Source organism: Phaethon aethereus, assembly GCF_964289735.1.
Source record: "Phaethon aethereus genome assembly, chromosome: 9".
NCBI classification, from domain to species: Eukaryota; Metazoa; Chordata; class Aves; order Phaethontiformes; family Phaethontidae; genus Phaethon; species Phaethon aethereus.
This window is the reverse complement of record NC_138585.1, coordinates 17,679,965-17,703,155: the sequence shown is the minus strand read 5'-3', so window position 1 is coordinate 17,703,155 and position 23,191 is coordinate 17,679,965. Positions and strand designations below refer to the sequence as shown.

At 44.8% G+C, this 23,191-nt stretch overlaps 1 protein-coding gene across 1 annotated transcript in view; it reads right to left on the bottom strand.

Moving 5' to 3' along the window:
• Nucleotides 1-4,950: 4,950 nt before the first annotated feature.
• The window catches only part of PSMD1 (proteasome 26S subunit, non-ATPase 1), a gene marked incomplete at its 5' end in the record, with an annotated part of 76,500 nt that continues 58,259 nt past the window's right edge, over nt 4,951-23,191 (bottom strand). The window contains 7 exons of the mRNA XM_082003463.1: nt 4,951-5,183; nt 6,017-6,171; nt 8,029-8,175; nt 10,507-10,599; nt 12,152-12,244; nt 13,916-14,085; nt 19,282-19,384. Of these exons, the coding sequence (XP_081859589.1) occupies nt 6,025-6,171; nt 8,029-8,175; nt 10,507-10,599; nt 12,152-12,244; nt 13,916-14,085; nt 19,282-19,384 (753 nt within the window). The 3' untranslated portion in view covers nt 4,951-5,183; nt 6,017-6,024. The remainder of the gene's footprint in view (nt 5,184-6,016; nt 6,172-8,028; nt 8,176-10,506; nt 10,600-12,151; nt 12,245-13,915; nt 14,086-19,281; nt 19,385-23,191) is intronic.

Here is a 23,191-nt window from a genome sequence, read left to right as displayed (position 1 = left end):
AGGTTATCTTTGGAGGAACAATATCCCCATAATTTCTGCTGACAATTAACCTTGCCTGTGCAGCAATTCTTCTCTGGGTCACCAGAGCAGCTATTTATACCCTTGGCCAGGGATGCTGTTGCCACTGAATGACTGCCCTTCCCCTTGGCCAACCCCAGAGCCAGCCCTATACCAAGGCTGCGGGCAGTGAGCCCTGGGGTGTCCCCCCATGCACCCTTCCCCTCTCACCAGGACCTGCTTCACCTGGACCTTTATGGTCTAGACCCTCCACCATCCATTTTTTGCACACATTTTGCAAACACAATTAAAAAAAGACATACGTGTTGCTTAAACACACACATGCACGCAAGTGCAGGGCAGCAGGGTCCATCAGACTAATTCCACAGGGTTGGGATGTCTGGGGTTTATGGTCTCCAGGACCTCCGATTAGCCGGTCTCCAAAGGACTTGGGCAGAAATAGGATTTGCCTCAAGTCACCTCTCTGCAATATGTGGGTAATGCTGATTCCCCCATACTCTTCAGCACGGGAGAGGCTGATGGCTCACCTGAGTACCTGCACAGTATTTCTTCTGAGCAAAAATCAGCTTTAGTTGTGCAGCCAATGCCAGGAACTGGAACACAGACCTGAAAACAAAACTTCGGGACTGGGCTGCAGCCAGCTGGACCATTTGCCCACGCAGAGCAGGATTTCAGAGGCCAAGTCAAGCCTGTCCTGAGCTGGAGCCCAACAGCAGGGGCTGGGGCAGCTTCTCTTCCCAAAGCAGGGAGCACAGGCCAGCCCACTCCCACCAGTGCCAGAGAAACATATTGAACCAGATCTGCCAAAACCAGTTATCTTCACAGAGGAAACAAAGAGCCTTGCTCCCATGAGAAGCCACCCTGGGGAAAGATCAACACCTTTGGGTGATGGCCTTCAGACTAGTCCCATCAGTTTGCAAGCAAACACCAAGTCTTGCACAGTCCTGCAATATCTGTGCTCCTCATCTCCCGCATCCTGCCACTGCTGCAGGGTAAAGGTGGGCCCAGAGCTGGGCTGAAAACTGAACACATCACCAATTCCGAGAGCAGCAGGCAGGGGAACAACCCAGGGCAGGCTGGGGTCTGGCAGGGGCGAGGGTGGGGGACGGTCCAGCCTCCAGGATGCAGGGAGATAAACGATCAATGTTGTCAACGTTATCAGCGACGCCCAACCTTCATGCTGAACGGCAAGGAGGAAGAGCTTCGCCTGGCCCTGGAAGGAAGGGGAGAGATAGGGAGGGCGGCACCGCTGTGACGGGGAGAGGTGGGAGGACAAGATCTGCTGAGTGCCCGCCACTGCCAGCACCCTCCTTGAAGACCCCTTACCCTGTGAGCTCTACCTCCAACATCTCCATCCCTGCTTCTGTCCCCAGCGCGGTGCCAAGCAGGGGGCTTGTACCTGAGTTAACCATCAGAAAATGGGGATTGAGAACATGCCCAGGGCCTCCTGGAGGAACTCTGGGACCTGTCAGAAGCAGCTTTTGAAGTGATATATTTCTCACCAGGGTTAAGGGGGATGAGGCCCATTAGTCAGGAGGGACAGAAGCACGCTTCCTGCCACCTTGGCCTCTCCCTCTGCAAACCCAGGAGCATTAGGTCCAATTAGCCCCTGGCAAACACCTCAGGGGTGGGTCCCTCCGCAGCATCCCCAGACAGGCCCAGGAGAGCAGTACTTCCTAGAAAATCAGCACTAATGACTCACCGTGGCTAAATGGCATTATTTAAAGCAGCAGAGAAGGTTTCCAGGCTCCCACCATGCATTTTCCAAACTGGAGATCAGAAAGCCAGCAGTAGCCTCTGGCCCCTGAGCACAGCACTGAGCAGGTCCTGCAGTGACTGGCCCCATCTGTCCCCAGGGAAACTGGTCAGGCCCCTTAGTGTAGGGGCAAGATCCAGCGCTTGCACTGATTTTCAGTACTTCCCTTGCCAGGCACCATCTCACAGGGATGCACAAACCCTGGGAGAGCCTGGTGCAGGGGAAACGAGGTCTTGGCATCCACCACAAGAAGCCAGGGAGCCCAGGGAGGTGATGGAAAGGGAAGACACCCAGGCCAGCACAGAGAGCTGCTGCCAACTGACCCACAGTGAGTGCTCTAACCTCTATCCAGAGCCTTCCCAGAGGTTTTCTAGTACCTTTCTAGATCATCTCTGGAGGACTTCTGAGCCTCAGGCAGTTGCAGAGTGGCATCCTCAGCAGCCTGATTGGTAAACTGAAGAAATATGTAGGGTTTAGAAAAAAATCCCATATATTGGATCATTCTATAAAGGACACAACTTTTTGTACCACAAACTCTCATAAACTCACCATGAGAGGACCTCTTGTCCTTGTGCTGCCTAGACTCTTTTAGGCCATGCCCCCTGAAGCAAAACCAGCCTGAGCTAGACGCACGTCTGACTGAGGCACAGGAGCAGCATCCTTGCGTGGACGGCCTTCTCTCCAGAGAGAGGTGCAAAAAGGCTGAAACCCCTGGGAGACACTTACCATGCGTACCCCAGCCAAGAGAGGAGCCACTTCTCAGTTCAGCCCTCCAGCTAAAGGCCAATTTGCCCTTGCTAGAAAATCCCCCTCATGATTGATCCTCCCCCCCTACCCCTTCCTGCTCAGCTCACAGCAACTCAAACTTGTGCTGCAGCCATCACCTCTCCTCTTTCACACCACTAATCTGTTTGCTTCGCCCTTTAACCAGCAGCCACCTTTCGCAATGCTCCTCCAGCACCTCTTCCTCCTCCTTGGACTCCTGTCCAGGACATTCTCCCAAGCAGGAAAACATGGAGCAACTGGAGGGGAAAGCCAGGACAGCAGATGCTTTTCTGTGTGCATTCTCCCTGTGGCATCAATCCTAAACTATGAAGTTCCCACCTGTGTTTACACAGTGGAGACAAAACAGTGAGCAGAGCCGGGGAAGCAAGGACAGGCCAATGCCCACATGTCCCTCCTGGTGTCCCCAGCCTGGCACACATGTGCTTTTTCTTCCACAACCAGCAAAAGCTCTTCTAAAAATCTGACTGCCCGAGTGTAACCTTACCATGTGGCCCCAAATTAGCAGCTCAAAAATCAGTTCGGGGCTACCTGAGGTTTTTACATTTGCTTGTGCCAAGGGAGGTCCGGGAAACATGACTGCCAGAGGCAGGAGTGGTCTTGCAGGAACAAGAAAATCATTTAGCACAAGAATCAAGTCTCCTGGATGGTGCCCTAGGCAGTACATGGCTCAGTTGGGAACTGCTCAGTGGGTACAGATTTACACAGCCACACTGAGAACCAAACCTGTAGCAAGCGCCAGGAATACACTGGCTCCCCTGAAACGTCCATTATAGTATGGAAGGCTCAGCAAAAAGTCCTCTGAATAGAAGCAGACTGTTCACATCTCGTTCAAGGCACCAATATAGGACTTAGGTCCTTCTGAACCAGCTGTTCCCAGCATTTCTACTCAGACTCTAGAAATCTCCCAGCACATCTGGCTGTCCAGCAGGTTGCTGAATTACCTGAAGTGAATTCCACCCCGCCACCCCTCCAAAGTCCTCCCCTCTACACAGCATTTTTTAAGATGACACAAGGCATTACTAACAAATTACCTGAATAACACTACATGCCACACTGGTTGGCATCAGCAGAAGATGCAGGAGTAAGGAATACCAGTACCGATTCAAAGGGAAGGGATTCCAAGCACCAGAAAGACTCACACAACATACATTTGTCCAGCTTCTGTTTCTTGCACCACAATACCAGGTCTCACTTCGAATGAGCATGAGATCCGGGCAGCAATTCCCTCTTTGTTTTCAGTTTTGCTGACAGTAACGTTGCCTGTAGCCATTTCAGGTTCATTCTTGGCTCTGTTCCATGGGAGAACAGATGTGGGTCACGCTGAGAACTGCGAGCTCTGACCAGCACCCTTACTGAGACAGCATTTCAACTTCAGGGACTTCTGACTGAAGCCTAGGACTCAAAATTGGCTGAGAGTCCCATACCTCTGTTCTGTATTGCTTAAGCTTTACAGAGAACAAAGACAGACTATTCTACTGCTATAGAAGTTAACGCTCACCAAAATAAACCATCTGCTGGAATAGCTCCCAGGCACTACATGCAAGATTTGTCTTCCATTGTTACTGATGCACAAGAGCTATTGGTATGTTTGCATGGAGCAAAATAGTCCTGACATAGATACAATAAAAACCTCATTCTGTTTAAGTGCTGTTTCAAACGATGGAGCTTCGCCCAGCATTTGGCTTACAGCTGGCCAGGGCTGCAGTCTCTGGCTCACCGGTGACGCACCCTTTGAAGCGTTACAGCCCAACAGGTGAAGGGCCGGCTGGACAGTGAACAGTGGAGCAGCATTCCTTCCTTCTGACTGCTGCTCATTCCATACCCCTGACTGTAAATCCCTGCTTGGCTAATGATGCACATCAGTGTAACAACTTGCATGTCTGGATTCACCCCATCTAGGCCTGTAATGTATTTCTAGCTGCCTGCTCACACCAGCTCTTATGCTCATATTTGGTGAAAGCACACAGGGGAAAAAAAAAGGGATTCTGTGAAACAAAGAGAAACATGCCCTCATTTCCCCATCACTAACACCCAGAGCCCCTCTGTCAGCCCTACACTGTCACACAGATACCAGGATGAGCAAGGGGGAAGATCAGTGCACAGTCAGTATCACAGAGGTAATTTGGAAGCAGACCTCATGTGGACAGCTGCTGGCAGGTAGAGATCTGCCCTCTCTGTGGCATCAGTGCTACGGCTGGGCCAGATTGGAGTTGGTGACTTTGCTGAGCCTAAAGGAGTGCTAGAGAAAGCAGAGAGATGCACAGATCCCAACGACTCGACACAGGAGCAGAGTCAGTCAAGCTTTGCTGGAGGAAGATGCACGACTTTGGTCTAGTTTTTAACATTTGGGGTGAGCAGAAAAGAAGGTTGCTAGGCTTCCTTTTTTTTTTTTAAAGCAGCAGGTTTTCTGTCAAGAGTTTTTAATATATTTATTTGAAAACAAAGTTTTGTGAAAGAGTACACTAAATAGCATATATCTGTTCTTCAGCCATAAAACACAGACTATCAGCTTTAGCTCAGCACAGATTGGGGCTGCATGCACTGAACAGCAGATCTTGATAGGAAGGTCTTCATGTCTGTCTTTCTGATATCAAGCATAGTGTCTTCTTTAGAGGACATGATCCTGGAAGAGGGGGAGAGAGAAACCAGAAAAGCAAACGTATTTAACTAAGGCTTCTTGTGGTTGGCCCCACACACTCACCCAAGCCTGCCACTGACGCAACATTTACAGTTTTCAGCAAGGAGTTTGTTTTCCTGCCCATCCACCAATTCAAGTGCATAATGTTTGCTCTTGGAGCACTGGGACATGCCAGTCCATATTTGGAAATAAAGCAACTGGGTTTCTGCCTCTTAGTGAGAACTTGCACATCAGTTCAGGCATTTAAACCAAGGAACCTGAGAACCACACCATTCGTTGCCTGGAACAGATCTACAAGTATCGTTATGTCAGGCTCAGAGAGCACCACAGAGCCCGTAACTGGAGTGTCTTTAAATTCTGCTAAGAACTGCTGGAAAGACAAGACAACCCCAGAAAGCAGAGTAGTAGTTGTCTTTCGACCAATCCTGCCACACTGAGGTCAAGTAGATGACAGCTTTGTTACATAAACCACTTGCCCCTCTGCGACCATCTTTTATGAGCTGATTCTTCCCAGCTCAGCTGTTGCCTGTGACCTCATGTGCTGCTCTAACCCTGCCCAGCGGGGCTCTACTCAAGAGTAGCCAAGCCTGTGAGATTAAAGATCAGATCCAGTATGACAAGGTCAGGCCTGATCCGGAAGAGTGGACTTTTATTGCTGCCACACTCTTCACATCGGGACAGAGCATGTTTCTGAATCTAGCACAGAGGCCATCGAAGAGCTAAAACAAGCGTGCTGGGTGCTGGTAACTCCTTCAGTTGATCCAAGGAGGTTTTTCCTTCATTGAGATTAATAAAGGTGACTGCACACTACACTGTACCTCAGGTCTTAATCATCAATGTACTCAAAGGGCTCTGGTGGTTCAGGTTCCTGCTCTTCTTCCTCAATCTTCGGACCGTGAGCTGCCACAGGTTCAACCAGCTCCTCCATATCCTCACTGGTGTCCTTCAGAATGATGATGCCTCCGATGGAAAGCTGCAAGACAAGTGCAGTGAGCATTAACAGCTGTTTGCCTCTGCCTTGTGGCAGACTGTTTGTGGCCACAGTGTTCATCCTAGGCCATATGGGATACCTCAGCAGGAATGGGTTTCAGAGAGCAAAGCATCTGACACTCACCCAGATCCCAAGGGGATGGAACAGACAGAGCCTGTCCAGGCTACCTTTTGTATTTCCACTAAGTCTCAGTTCAATAGAAAAATGGCATCTGGATTCACAGCTTTACCCCAGTCCCAGTCTGGGGCTTTCCACATGAAAACTAATTAAACCATAATTGCTTTATAAGGCTCATCTTTTCAGGGCAACAAAGCTTAGTGAAGCCTCTCTGTGTAGCCGCCTCCCAGGAGGCTATCCGAAACAGAGACTAATCTGATCACCAGCTTCCACGAACGGAGGAATCTTATTAGCAGAACCTCGTAAAAACAAAGGGGAATTAATTACAAAGATCACAACCAAACATCCTGGCAGGCTGAAGCAAATCTGTGCGTCCCCAGGTCTGAAACACAACGTGTGAAGAGACAGTGCTGTGTCACACCTGGCTGGGATCAGGGCTTTGACCACAGCAGGATTCCAGGCTATAAACAGCATTTCAAAGAGGCCTTTTACTCTGGCATTCCCCAAAGCAGAGCAAAGGTCCAGAACAGCTCCGTTTCGAGAACCTCCTTGGTTCCACACCCTAATCCCAGCAAAAAACTGCACTGTTCTGTTCTCTGCAAAACCTGTTTATGGGAGTTTAAGGCAGGAAACTGCACTCCCCTACCAAGGACTCAGTTTCTTTTGAAACTGAAGCAAACTGCTACATACGTCCACGTTTCAGCTGCATGAGTGAACACTTACTGGACCACATAGCAGATTTCCCAATCCAAATACCAGTTTGGTCCCCTCCTCTTTTAAAGGGTAGAAACTAAAAAATCCTTCCACAGCTTTGCTAAATGAGACGTTTCAAAAGGGGACAAATGCACAGAGGATTCCAATGTGCTGATGGAGTTCCAGGAAATCCATTTATTAAAAACATGACTATTTTCCTGGAAAAAATATTACTTCTTCTGAACACCATTTTCCCATGCATAATCCTGCAAAAGGGGGAAGTCAAGGGTGTTACTTCTTGAACAAAAATAAAGGCCAGAAGAATTTGACTCAGGAGACTTAGAGGTCAAGAGCAAGCTTATTAGCTTTGCAATGTATTTGAGCATTTCACAGAAAAGTTAATTACCTCCTGAGCTTAATGCTGAAAGATTTTTTCATTCTCCATTTGACAATCACATGCTAAGTCTTCTCTATGTTAACAGCAGATGAAGGCACTTTTCTAAGGTCAGATGTAACTGAATAGGAAACATTTAATGAAAAAAAAAAAAATCCCTCCATTTAGGTATAAATCCCACCACAGTATAATAAAGCTCCAGCACAAGCCCTAATGTATTTCACTGCTTTGACAATGAGCCTGTACAACTTCTTAGCCCACTGTAAAGATCGTGGCTCAGTCTTTATGTCCTCAGCAATGTCATTAATACACAGAGTATGTCTGATGTGTTTCCACGTTGCAGTGTTTGACATTATGTAGATGAAGAAAGAAAAATAAAGCAGCATTAGCACGGTGAAAAGGTTTGCAGTAGCTCTGGCTTTCCCCCAACTAGAATTGCATATGATCTTTTGGAGAGAGGGACATTAAAAAGCAAATATGACAACAGTGAATTTGCAAATCTCTTTAACACATTACAATGATGTTCGAGCTTTGAGCAGCATTCTCCTGTACACACAGAACTTCTGGGTCCTCATGCACAAGCCCAGCACTGGGAATGCTCTGTCAAACACATGAACTAGGAAGGTGACACTCACTGGTTTGAAAGGCTGATATCGGCAGCTCTCTGTCATAGTGAGAACTTTGAGCTGAGCAGGCATAACTCTGGCTGGGTTGTCCAGAAGCTGGAAGTTGGGTTCAGGCTCTTTTTTCTTTTCTTTTTCATCCTTCTTTTCAGTCTCATCCTGTGGAGGAGGAGGGAGAACATCAACATGATTTTAACAGTAATCTCTAACTCTTTCACAGTTCAGGAGGGTAAGGTACAACCAGGGTGCAATTCTTCTGCTGAGGAACAAGCTAACACATATCTATCAGCTGGCACAGGCAATGCCAGCATGGATCTAAGTGCTCTCATCAAGGCAATGCCTCACTCTCAACTGCAGGTGAAAGTTCAACGAGAGGCAGTACTGGAACTGTTTACCTCTGGCTTCCCTTTCTAATACTTTTTCTGTAAACTCACTCACCACTTTTTGTTCACAACTGAAGATTCTTTGATATCGTTACTGAGCATATGAAAATTGCCAAAAGCTGTCCTTGTACTTCCGCAGCTATAAAGCTGTCACAGACATTTCACACTACTGATAGTGACAGCAGCTCAACCAAAACGACTCTACCTCAGTGGCTCCCTAGGGAATTGCAGTTAAGCCTGCCTTTACAGAGGACTCAGAAACTAGAAGCAAAAGCTCAGAAGAGAAAAACACAGCATCCTTTACATACTTAAGAACATAGATCATGCTCTCCCTCTTGCTCAGGAGCATCTGAATTGCAAACAAAAAAGACTGCAGAAAAGATAGAAACAAACAATAGGAAATGATCAGCAACACCACTGAAGGTATGGCACATCCTGTAACAGCCGACAGGACTTTTCTCTGGCATGGTGACTGCTCGTTGCTGTGCAGATCTCTTGGAAGCTTTGGATTACTAGTCATATAACAGGCATAAGAGAAAAACAGGAAAGCAATTATACCTCTAAAACACTAGGACAATGGCAAAACACTCAAACACAGCAGGTGGCAGCAAGCTCCCTTTTTACTATGCTGGTTTTTCTGCTCGATTCAGCCAAGAAAACTCTTCAGACATCTGGAGTGTACACACACACAGACACGACACATGAATCTCTTCTAATATATTGCTTCCTCTCAACACCTGTACTTCACTGTAGGTTGTAGCAATTTTAGAAGAAACATGCATCTGTTCAGCACGTTTTGCTTAGTATATAGAGCTCTAAGAATAATTCAAAGAAAAGGCAATGTTTGGTGACAAGGAAACTTTGATAAAGGAGCAAAAAGACAAAACCCAGAGATTCTACCTTGTACACAGGAGATAATTAATTTTCTGGGCCAACTGGTTAAAATTCAGTGCCTACAACATGGCCACACTTAGGTAGGTCTAGGAAGGTTATTTTACACATACACCTTTGACCTTACATCACACTTCCTTCACCTATCATTTGTGTGTTTCTTTTTAAAATTCAAGAGGCCAAAAATTCCCTGACCATGCTGCTTTTCTCACATGGATGTTAAAAATTGAATCAGGAAGGTTTCTACTGAACTTGTCAGCATAACACATTTTCAGCTTACAGTTGTTCTTGGCATATTTGCATCCGTTAGCAGAGCATGAAAGGAAGGGTCTTTTGTCAGGGTACAGTAAGAATTTCAGCTGCCATATGTTTTCCAAATTACAGCAACCACCAAGAATCTATTATACAGCCATATCTCTATCCCTCAGCTTGCTCCAGGATGACAAAATTATTCACAGATGAGGATGACAAGTTCCAGTGTCAGGTCTATGAGCTGAAAGTAATGATCAGAGGACCAAAGCAATCACCATAACTACTGAGCAGCATAAGGATCCTGTGCTCAGGGCTCAGCTGATTGCGAGATGGGTATGGATAGATGTTTGGCATTTTGATAGATGGGCAAAGCACGTAAGAGATTGCTGTCAAAAAGGTGAACACTTCAGAATAGGGGGTTAAGGATGTGCAAAACCAGGAAGTTTAAACTCTTCAGTGCTCTCAACTGCATGAGACACCACCAAGCGACTGCTACAATATTGAGTCCTTTTTAAAAGATCAGAGGTACCAAGGACATGAAATTATTATGACTTTTTCCACATTAATAAGAAAAGTACACAGATAAGAGATTAAAGTCCCTTGGTTTAGAAACAGCAGGCAATAAAATAAAGCACAAAAGGGTCACATAGTTAAAGACATAAATTTGTCAAAACAAGCTTCTGCCTTTAAGGAAGTCAGTTACTTAACAACATTGAGGAAGATTTATTTCTCAGAAATAATGGATTCACAAATAATACTACCTCTTGCTTTTAACAGTGTGCATACATGCACTGAGTAAAGATGCTAACCAGAGTATGCAGAACACTGCAACGTGTGTTAATACTTTGCTCAGAACTAACACAGGTGGCAGTAGGGACAGCGTTATGTAGGTGCCAGCTTTCATGACACACCTTCCACATTTATAAGGGCGTGAAGACATTTAAGTTTCAATGTTTGCACCCACCACTTCCATCTTCTCCTCTTCCTTCTTCTCTTTCTCCTTCTCCTTTTCCTTCTTCTTGGCTTTTGCAGTGATGGACAGCACAGCAGTGGAAACCTAGATATGTCAACAGAGGAGGCATTCAGCATGGCTGCAACACTGTACGCTGTGCTTCAGTTCCCCAGGCAGGGGAACAGAGGGAAATCAGTGTTAGGTCAGTTCTCAGTGCAGGTGTCAATAAGAGCAATTCCACTTCCTACCCACTGCTCTGTTTAAGAGACAAATACACCACCGTGAAAACAAATAAATGGCACAGATGGGACAAAAGAATGCCATGAATATGCAGGACAGCAAACTTCGTAATTGAGAGATTAACGTCTGGGTCTCTATATGAGAGGTTGGTTTGTTTATTTTTAACAGACCAACAAATGGAATTCTTGTTACAGGAAACCTGTTGCCAGAGTCTCCAAGGTAAAGAAACATGTATACAGATACTCTTTAGAATTACCTAAAGCTGTTCCACTGTCCTAATCAGACAGCTGCGTTTCTTATTGATGTAAAAAAGCGGATATTCTCTTCCCTCTGGAGAAGACCTCAGGAGGCTTTGGCACTCCTGAGCCAGAAAGTACCCAGAAGCAACACGAATACAAAAATTCAGCATGTCTCCCTTCCAGTAAGCACATCTCACTATTCATATTAACTGTCCCTGTAAGGCAGCAACTTGCTCAGAGGGACAGGGAATAACTGCATTTGTCACACTCCTGGTGAGACTTTCTAGGCTACATGTGGGCTCATGGCCTGTTTTAATTTTGGCCAGGGAAGTTGAAAAGAGGAAAGATTTGTCCAATTCCCATCTTATTGCAAAGGCGAGAGAGCAGCTGCCTTTCATCAGAGTTCATTTCTGGGTTCCTCGGCGGCTCGGAAATCTGTCCTCTACAGCATTCAATTCTGGTAAATGTTTTACAGTTTTCGCACAATGTCATTCATCAGCATGGCATGCCTGAGGTCTCCACTGCTGCAATTGCTCCCTAAGGGCTGCTCTGCCTGCTGCTGTGGCCTGCTCAATGGCTTTTACCATCTTATGCCAGGAGAAAAATTGTTTTTGCTATTGTCCCGCTTGTCATCCCATAGGTCTCATCTCTTCCTTTTCAATACCTAGGTATTCTCAGTTCCACACGGGCAATCCATGGGCCTGACAGCTATTATTCTAGCACATGGTCCCACTGCCCTGAGACCAGGTACACTTCTGTCCTTCCGTATGGGACTATTTGAGAAGCATCTCACCTAATATTCTCAACATTTGTACTGCAGTAGCACTTTGGATCCCAAGGCACGGACAAGGACCCTGCTGTGCTAAGTGCTGCACAAAGGTGATACGTGCATGCAAATCAGTAGGGCATGGAAAGCAGTTTTATTAATCAATGCTTCTGCTTGACCACTGGAAACAAGGGAGGTTCCAGAAACTCAGTAGCACAGCACTTGTATGCCATGACCAGCTACAGTCCCAGACACAGCAGGAAAAAATAGCTAGAATTCTCTTTCAGAGACAATAGCGCCTGCCAATTTTTCTTCTGCTCTTTAGATTCCCTGTTCGTGCCACCAAAGTCAATGTTTATACTAGGAGGGAGAAGGGGTTAGTCTTTACAACGCAGAAAGCTAGCCCAAATACCTTTTCTTTCTCCTTTTCCTTTGGTACCTCAAGAGGTGGGGGGTAGGCAAATGTGGACGGCTTACAGTTGGACTTGTACTGGACTTTTGGCATCTAAGACAAACAGTTAAAAGAATTGTTAGAGGAGAAAAGCAGGGGGGAACAAACCACAGCAGAATAATTACTTTAGCTTCATTTTCCTTCCAGCAGATACAAATGCAGATCCTCTAAAGAATACAAGCTTCCCCTTCTCCCCCTCCGGAAGCTGAGAAACTGTTATCAGTGGCAACAGTTCAACTAGAACAATGTTATTTAATTATTCTATAATTCGACTCTGGCAAGCTCTCTTAGCCTTCTTCATACAGTCCATGCTATTCACACCATGCTTTGTTTTCATTGCTTAAAAGCTTTTGTGGTTTTGATGTTGCTGTGCCTGCTCGCATTAACACAAAATTGGTTTAATCTAAGTGAAGATCTGCTCTGTCAAGGCACGCTAGGGCAAACAAAGCACTGCCTGACATTCACCTCTTGCAAAGGACCATACATTTTGGGGGTGGGTTACCAATGTCACATATTCTCTTACTCTTGTCTACTTAAGCAAGGGCAGAAAGCATCTTTAGACAGCCAATCCAAATTCTTAAACTGAATTAATTCCTGCAGTATCTCAACTCTCTTCCTTTATGACACACCATGGAGCAACAAAAGAACAGGGACTGCTCTGAGGAAGCAAGGTGGGTGTGGTGCAGCCCATAACATACATCCAGCTTGTAGCTGGCTTTAGTATTCAAGCCAAGTTATAAAACATAACCTCACCTATGGCTGTTTAGGCTCCCTGGAAACTCTAAGAGATGGGGAGAGGGAGTCAAGATGGCAGTACAGCCAAGCAGCCAAGAAGGTGCTGAGCCTATCCCCACTGAGGAGCACAGAGACAAGCAGCAATACGACCTCTGTGAAGTATTCAGGATGGGGTGGGGGGAGGCATTTTCATGCAAACCTCTCTCTTCAAACAGAGCAAGAATATTGAGCTGTGTGTAGATTGATGCTCAACCTGAGACAGGTGGAAAAGAGCAAGCTAGAGACATAAAGTTTTATAACAAGCTGGCTCAATCCCACAGAAGGACTCTGAGAGCAGCCCAGCCCTATGCATACTCTGTGCATCATAGAGTAAGCCTGCAGCAATGACAGGAGAGGACTGCACACCCCTGTGCTGCCACATTCAGACGCTTTATTGTGGGAGCTACTACCCAAGTTCTTCCGCACAGGAGACCCAGCATGGTACAGAACTTGCAGGGGCCACAACTGACCAGCTGAAAGAACAGATGTACAAGAAAACTGCAGTACCCAGGACTGCTTGGTTTAATATTCACTCCCCAAGGAATCCAAACAAATCCTGCTTTCCCACTGCAAGCTTTCCTAGGGGAAAGTATCACATAATTTATTTGGGAGGGCAGGGGGCACCACACTTCAAAAAAAAAAAGAATAACCTTGACCTTCTGGAGTGATAATGGGGTGGTCTCTGCCCACATGTACTACACTAGAGTTACTTTCTTTGTAAGCTACTCTGAAGTAAAGCTGCCAAAGTCTGCTCTTTTCTTGTCCCTACTCCCACCACCAGCTCTGCAATTTAAGCCTGCTTTTCAGACTTCTTTCAGTTAGTGCCTTTTCTGGCACAAACAAGGTGGAAACATGCAAAGAAAACCAACAAATCCATGCACACCCCTCCCAGACCATTCGAGTGCTCTTCAAAGCAGCTATCGGCACCTCTTCTCTCTGCTCATTACGTACCTTAAGATCCTTGTTAAGGCCAATGACACAGGTTGGGGTGAAAGCCAGCGACAAGAAGTGTGACAGGGGGAACCAGAACCAGAACTGGGTGAAGACCAGAACCCCCACCACAGAAGGCATGTGAGTATGTCCTGTCCTCGACTGCAGTGAAATAGTTACATTATGGCCCCCTGTAAGGAATCATAAATGAAGTTAATGAATGCATTCCTGGGTACTCCACAAAGACACCTGAGCAATTCACCTCTAAAACAGCTCTTGTGAAGGGGCTACATGGCGCAAACCAGGCCAGAACGCTCTCAGCTTTCTGCTCTGGAACACACCTCCCTCCTTCACTGTGATCTCAGCTTACACGGTAAAACAGGCGGGCAGCGTAACAACCAAGCTGCTCTACCTGCTAGATCTTGCCCAAACACAACGAATACAGCCCTTCCACGCTCATTTTGCTGGGATACAAGTTAAACAAAAGTACAATGCACAAGGCAGGGAGAGGGGGAGAAAAAGGCAAACATTTGCCATAAGCAGTTTTAAAACATAGCATAGATGATCCACACAACAAGACTCACAAGGGAAACGGTGCACATGAAGCAGTGCATACAGAAACTTTTCTTTCTGTGGCTGCCTCCCTGAACTGTCCGTTATTCAGAAGATATATGCCTAGGTTTTTATCCTACACCATCTCAGGAGAAAAAAATGTAAACAGCAGCAACTTCAGAAGTTGCTTCTAGAGGTTATCAATCTAAGCAGCAAAGAGACAAGCTCCTTGCACTCTTTTGCAGCAAAATTACATCTCTGCCAGACAACCAAGTCTTAGTTTTGTACTTGCAAAGCAGAGGCCAAAACAACTCCATATGTTGATGTAGCGCAGAAACATCCAACTCAAAACCAAATTAAAAGACTGGGCTTGCAGACAGAGTAAGAAAGTGTTAATCTGATCTTCAGTCTTCTGATGAACACAGTGAATTGAGTTGAAGAGAGCACCAGGCAAGTCCAGGTGCAGCGACGTTAACTTTCTTAAAATACAAACACCCACTCATTGCAAACTCAGGGCGCTTTTGTAGCTGAAAATCCCAAACAGGAGTAATTCCCCTGCCTCGCACAAAGAGCCACCTCGATAGGGCCAGGCAGCAATGGAGCTGTCTGAGTTTTACAGACAAGCAAAATTAATTTCTGCAGCCAAAACTAATCAAAGCCCTGAATGAAGCAGTAATCTCATCTTAGGTATCTGTCAGCATTAGTCCCAGGAGAAGCAGTGGAAGATGGAGGATTTTGATGTCCTCATGTAGGATACTCTGCATACATACTATCTCTTTGCTTCTCCTTCTGTGGTAGCAACTGCTGTTTGACTAGAGAACTCCTTCCAGCCACCTCTTTGAAGAAAGACAATGATAACGGTCTTGTCTTGCTCTGCTTCTCATTATTTTCCCTGATACCAATCTCTTGTCGTTATACTTGAATTTGCCACAGCATTAAGGAGGGACTGCCTGAGGTCTTGTGCTATCCTTAAACATGTCAATCACTGCACACTCAAACTTTTGGTCTTCTCCCCCATCTTTACTTTGAACTTTTCTTCACTGCATCACTGTACAAGGGCTAGGTCAGTAATATGCAGATATTCTGGATCAAGCAGCCCAGTGAATGGTGCACAAGCAGCTTAACTAGTCTTATCAAACTCTTGGACTTTAATTTTCAGAATGTATTTTAACCTTTAGAATTGTATTATCCAATCTCTGGAATTTCCTGGATGAGTAACAGATTTCATATTCAAAAGATGCTGCCATGCTACTTCTTTCTGCTGTTTTACACCCACACACAGCCCGCCCTTGCTCCCATGGTTTTGCTGGGAGCAGGAAAGGTGGGGAGACACAATATTGCACAACTGTGATTTATTTTCATGATTAAGTAGCAGCCCTGACAGCCTGGAAGGGAACACATTCCAGATCTTTGGCTGAATGGATGAAAGCTGTGACAGGATGCCTGGGGGGAAAAAAAAGTTCAAAAAACACACAAGAAAAATTTTCAGGGCTCCTTGGGTAGTACTATAAGGTTCGACTCCCAGAATTCACACTACCACTGTGACAAGGTTTGCTGGAATTAAAGAGGCTGTTCTAAAGGCTATGAGAATTTGCTGGCTCAGGTTTGATGTCAGTTAACAAGAGGGGGAGTGCAGCAAGCAGACACCAATGATTCATATACTTTGAGGAACTCACTCTTTACACAGTCATGGTGGCACTTGGTAACAGTCTGGCAGCGTAGCACAGGACAACACACCAGCACAATAGTCGTTAGATAAAGATGCTTTGTGGACCTTGGAAATTAGTTTCCAACCCTGGCCCAGGCAGCATCCTATTTTCAAACAGTATCGTACTGTTTCTTTCTCTACCAGCAAAGACTTATAATCTGCTTCATCTATGTAGTGAATAAAGACAACCTGAACTGTTAGCAGCAACACAGAAAAGTCAAAATCTCACAAGACAAGCCATCATAACCCCAGCAGACTTGGTTTCACCATATGCCAGTGATCTGATTCACATGGGCAGTGCACACAAGGTAGCTCTAATGGACAAAAACATCAGCACAGGATAATGGCTTTTTTCCTAACTACCAGAGAGTTAAAGCCAACTTTACATGAAAAGCCCATGAACAGGGACAGGCAGGAGAAAGGTGGGAAACAGTAGCACCAAATTCAACACATGGGAGAGCAGACCTTATGCATCAAAGCTTAGTTTTTTGTACCAAAGTCTTTTAACATCCAAAATATAGCACCTCATGCAAGATGCATATTTGGGGAGACAGCAATGAGGAGATAGGTAAGCCTTTCCTCTGTAATTTGGATGACACTTTCTTTTTCATCACTCATTGCAAATGTCTCCAAACTGTGGACAATGCAATACATTCACCATCAGGCTGTCAACAGTTTCTTTGGCTTCAGTCTGCACTGCCCAGTGCTACACTCTGTCTCCAACGCACTGCACTGCTGACCCCACCCAAACCTTTCCTAAATATCAAGAAAAGGATTTTCCAGATATACTCCACAGATATTTGAGTAGTGACTACCACTCCTTTTTTCTCACTGATTGAGAAATGTGGCATTAGGAACTAGGGAAGATACCTAGAGCCCAGAGGGCAAAATAGTTTTCAAGCAGATAAAATGCTGACCTCTAATCAGATCAGTAGCTCACATTTACAAATACATAGTCCAGAAAATAAAGCATATTGATTTTGCAAAGATCAGAGAGTCATCAGCCTGGAACAAGACAGCATGTTAGTATGTCAAAGGGAGCATTATAAAAGTTCAGAGATGTTTTTTGGGGAAAAAAAATTCCCTAAGTTTAAATTTAGAGTGTCTACATTTTTCTTGTTTTATTAAAGAAGTAAAAATGTAGCTGCTGGGGCTTAACAATTAGACAATGACCAAATTTTTTACTTCAACTTCAGAGCTCCTAAGGTACCCTGCTCCTTCCACGAAACCACCAGTCTAATGAATGCCTCATTGTCAGAGCAAAAAAACCCCTCACCTCCAAGTGCATCATTTCCCAGTTGCACACTGGAAATCTTACACTTTTAATCAAAGCCTGTCATCAGAAAACAATTATACTTTTCTCCCCGCCCCCCCCCTCCCCCCCCAAAAAACCCAACCAACCAACCACCACAAAGCCAACCAACAAAAAACCCCAAACTCAGTTGCCCCAACTGTGGCAGATGACACAAAGAACCTTTTCTTCCTGGTAGTGATAATTAAATTCTATAGCTCATTGTTTCAGATAAGTACTCGTAGTTGTATGGGAGAGATAAAAAGAATTTATTCTTTTGAGAGGCTCTAATGAAAGTGGCAATAGGTTAAGAAAGGGTAGTTCACAGCCTTCCCCCAGCCGCTCAGCAAGAAATAAAGAGGTTAAAGTTGGCACAAATTCACATGTAGTTTATTAAAATTGGATGCTTCTGGTTTCCAAGTCATTATACAATACATGAGTGACACAGGAAGCAAATAAGGTTCTAGCTGGATTTTTATGATTTAATCTTAAAGGTCAGAATTCGAAGCTGTACTGCTAAGAGAAAAATCTGAGCCAGCTGGGCTCTGGCTTCCCAGCAACACCGTTTGAGTATGGGAATGACCAAAATTGTTCTAACATTGTTGTGCAAAGAATATTGCTCAGTCTGAGCTCCAGGAGGGGTACCTGGGAGGCAAGAAAGATGGCTCTTGCGGCTTTCTTCTTTGAGCAGCCCCAGTCAGCACACAGAGCAGCCTGACTGCCCCATGCCCACCAGGAAGAGAGCTTTTTAAGCATGGTTCCACGCAGATAGGTGCAGGGAGCCCTAAGTTTTTCTCACCGCATTACAAAGCTTGGAGGTGTAGTAATTTCATAAAGACACTGTGTAAACACAGTGCGTGGTGCTGTGCCTAAGCCACGCCACAGAGACAAATACATGAGACTCCTTTGTTTATGTGACTTCAGAACTAACCTTGATCTCAAGAGTACAGGGAAAACCACCTTGTTTCTATCTGCCATGGAGAATAAGGAGGTGCACAGCAAGAGACACCAGATGGAAGAAACTGTGTTTGGAAACTTGGAAAGGGGGTGCCATTGACACACACAGCACTGTACAAGTCTTAACTCCAGCAGAAGGAAAAATTCAAAACAAAACATTGTCCGTCCTCCTTGCTTACAGAAACCTTCCTTAACAGGCCCTGCAGTTCAGCCCTTGTGAAATGCTAATGCCTTCAGAGAAGCTCTGGCTCAACATTTAGCCATTAAACACTCCTGAAATGATGTTTCCTCTGCCGGAAAAAGGTAGCGGTCTGTGAAACTAACTGGGTCTTCTGAAGTAACACGGATGCAGTTAACTATGCTTTCCTCTTTGTGCAACACCTCTCTTAATAATCAGGAAAGAGGCAAAATCTAGTTATTAAAAACATATTTAATACATTTTTTTTAAACTGGTTATGTCAAGTTTTAACAGAAAAAACAAAATATGAGGACTGGATACCACAAGGTTTCCAAATTTCTGGAGCAGGTGCTTACTTAGAAAAATAAAGCAGCAACCTACCACACTATAAATCAACATTCAAGGTGACAAAACAGACTTAGTGCAAAAAGATCATATTCGTCCAGACTTTTGGAAACAAATTCTGCCCCAATGACTGGGCTGAGTCTCTCCTAACAGAAGCACACTGATACAAGCCGAAACTACAAAACAGGGTTACTTCTTCAATTAGCTAAAATGATTTCAAATTTGAGATTTATTGTTACTATTACACAATAGGCATAAAGCCAGCACTTCATCTCCCAAATGAAATTTGCTATTACAGCTACTGTAGCCAAACAAGTTTAAGAAATTTTGACTGCTTTAAATGTTTGGGGAATTACCTGCATCCAAAATGCCTTGTGCCAAGATTGCTCCGAACTTTGCCATAACATCATCATGCTTGTCATTGATCACTTTGGAATAGAGCTGTCTGAACTGGCTGACCTGGATTAAAAAAAACAAAAACAAAAAGAAAAAGGAAAAAAGAGAGGTATTATACAACTGACTGCATGAGTCAAACATTCTGTCTTTAGTGGAAGCATCCTGGATTTCTGCATCCTAGGACAACATTTGTCATTTCAACAGCTTCAGTCACTGGTGTTACAAGTCATCCCACTAATAATTAATTACAGAGGTTTTCTCCACTTGAAGATACCCATATAGCGATTTTAAAATAGTCAGGGTAGGCATGCAGTTCCAAACTACATTTTGCAGGCCTTACAGGAATAGCCTGAGAATCTCTGGAGTGTCACTAGAATAAAAGACCAACTGAAGAGTTTGTAGCAAGAACTACTATATGTTTTTAGGTGCATGACACTGCACGTTATTAAATTTCCTCCAATTACTACTGCTGAAAACCTCAAACCTACTCCCCTTTTCTTGTACAATATTTCTACTGTATTGATAATGCTCCTATGGTGTGTCATCAGCAGATTTTGCTACTGTACTCCTACCTTTTAAGTGAAAAATCATTAATGAAAATATTTAATAAATAACAGTTTATACCATGGTATGTTCACCACAATATCTTATGCACATGTCAGGGAAATTGCTAAACCTTTACTTACATTATCGTCATTGCTTCAAACAGCTTAATCTTTCACTGGTTCACTAAGTGTTGAAGAGACAGAACAGTATCACATCCAGCAATATCTAAGGCTTTATCACAAATGTCTTTTAATATATACAGTGAAGCAACAATACAGCTTAAGTAATTTTTATAGCTGAAAAAGCAGACCATGAAATCCCGATCTGCATCCCAGTCAAAACTTGTGAAGCTGCATCCCACCCACAGCACATCTGGAAGAATCTTCTGTACCTTTTCCCTAAATTAATTTTAATGCAGGTATCCGCATGACATTTTGTTTTCATTTTTACTGTTTTCATACTAAGCCTTCACTTGAATGCCTAGAAGCAAAGGAGGTCTTTTTGAAAAGACTCCTTCCAAGATGTCTTGAACAAGCTTCTCCCCACTACCGGTCCCTTTGTTGCTGGTATTCCAAGTCCTCTTCCTACACCTGCAGCCACAGATGAGAGGACAACTTCTAGCTCAAGGCTGTAGGGCCAGACACAGAGCAGTTAGTAGTATTGCAAATGCAGTTCAAGTTTCCAAGTCTAAAACCCTAATACCAGACAACGCCCTAGCCGCTTTTCACATCCAAAGAGCGTGTGCCTCTCCGGGGACACCAGTGATATTTGCTCAGTGATAAGCGGCTGAAGAAAGGTCCTACCTTTCAGCTGTGAAACACACTTAGTGTCTGCTGTAGGCAGAGGCCAAGCTTCAACACCACCACTAGAAATGTACTCTTGCACAGCCTCTGATGCTCCCAGAGCCTAACAGTACCAGTGAAGGAGGCTTAAACACTGACTACGACACTCAGGAGGTCCTTCTGGCTGATAACAGCACCCGGTACCCCATGCATGCAGGACACCACAAGCTCCAGAGCTGTGCTAAGGGTGGGCAGCACTGAGCACCAGGAGCAGCCCTCAGGCATCACTCCTAGCACATGTGGCCTGTCTTGGGGTGCCCTGGGGAATCTCAAAGCACTTACACAAAGAGTTTTCGCACCCGTAAAAAAGAAACCCAACCATTCATACAACTGAGTCAGTGACATGAGAACAGTGCTGGGAATAACATTTTGTTAAACTGGGATTCATCAAGGTAAAAAAAAAAAGATCAAAACAGAACCAAGAGCTGACTGAGGGGATAAATCAAACTGCAGGGTTTCTCAGCAACCATGAGATCAGATTCCCCAGTAAAAGCACATCAGAGCCATGAGGTAATCCTGCAGCCAAGGTAATGCTAGCAATAAATTTCACCACATTTCACATGTGAATTTTTGACCAGAGGCAGTAAGAAGTTGAGACTCTACCTTTAAGAGATTATGTCCAATGTCTGGGATGGAAAGAAGACAGAAGTTGCCTCTCCAACCCAGGAACATTATAGCCAAGAGCCACAAGGCTGCTTGGCAGTCCTATACATGCAGTGAACCCTTCAGATTAAGACCTCATGCTTTCTGCAAAATGGTTCTCAATGCACATTAACTCATCACACCACTTAAAACACAGGTGCCCTAACGGAACAGGCACTCTCCAGTCAACACCTTTCCTGCCTTTGCTCTTTCAGCCACTAACACAGCTGTAATACTTGCCACCTCAACTCCTTCGGCACTGATGGCATCTAACCTGGTGAGATCCAAACCAGTCTGTGACAGTGAAAGGCACTGACATTCACACAAGTAAATTATGACCTGCTAAACATGACTGCGTTAAAATTACTTTATTTGTTTCACACTAATGGACAGTGTCACCACCATAAAGCACCAGAGCAGCCAGCCACTTTTAAACAGGAGCAGCGAAGCTAAACAAAACAACACTTCTTGGGTAGAGCAGAGGGCATTTATTAAAACTGACAGGGGAAAAAACACCAGTTATTTCCATTTTTCAGTCTAAGCAAGTCTGACAATTTGTGTGCTAATATTAGTTCTCTGTTTACCAATTCCCTTTTGCATTAAAAAGCTTTTAGTTACTAGTCCCTGTCCCCAAAAGGAGGTGACTTAAATTTCCTTTCATTTATTAAAGCTAAGAAAAAAGAGCAATGTACATTTTCAGGGCAGCCACACAAGACAGATGTGTGGCAGAGAGACACTGCACACACAATACAGGGTTTATTCTGGATATACTGACCAAATGCTGCTCTTGCTTCACTCCATTTATGCTTTTTCACGCTCTCCCAATTTTTATTTATAAAAGCTTACACTGAGGTTTACACATTTAATATAAATAGTTTGTTTCTTATGCTTGACCTCTTCTACACTGGAAAAATACCTTAGTTTGCCTTTGCAACCTGGAACAGGGCCTCATGCAGTATCAAGGGCAACCACATGCAGACTAGGTGAACCAAAGCCTTCAGGTATTATTCGGGACAGACACAGAGAGCCACAGAAGCAACATGTAAAACTATTCCTCTGGCTGAACTGAGCAGTAGGATTCCAGTGCCTCTGTTTAGAGCATATCATTCCCATGACTCTGGGCTCAGCTTCTGGGTTTGGAATATTTATTAAAACAGACAGATGTTACAAAGCTCGTTCGGTGGACTGTAATCTGGAATTTATACCGTAATCAAATCTTCAGAGAACAAAACCCTGGGTGAAGCTAGAAGACATTCAGCAGAACTGCTAATGTTCACGCTGGCGTCTGAAGTCTGACGGAGCAGCACCTCGGAACAGAGGGCAGAAACACCTCGCTCGGGAAAGGCGAGGCAGGGCTAGCAGCGGAAGTCATCCACCTCTCCTGGTCATGGCATGCTGCCCCTGTGAGCACCCTTCCTCTAATATGCCTTTGCCAGCTCCTATTCACATGTACATTAGTCCAGAGCAGACGAAGAAAACACTCTGGCAAAAAGCCCACCAGGAGCCCACCAGCTGTGGCACAGGGACATCGTGCAGAGCAGTGAGCTAACTGGGACGCAGACAACTGCAAGGGACCAAGGGACAGAAACATGGCTGCTAAACCTCAGTGGATCAATTGCCACCTCTCCAGGCAACACAGACAGGTTACAGCTGGGAATCAGCCGAGAGCAGGTGTTCAATGACCAAGCACTGAACAGCTACAATAAGAAATAGTCCTTATACCCTCTACTTCTAAAAATACAAAATATGTAGTGCCATATCATGAGCGTTCTGCTTTCAGATAAAATTCTGCATACCTGTGCATTGTGAGCCGTAGACCACTGCCAACCCTGGAAAATCT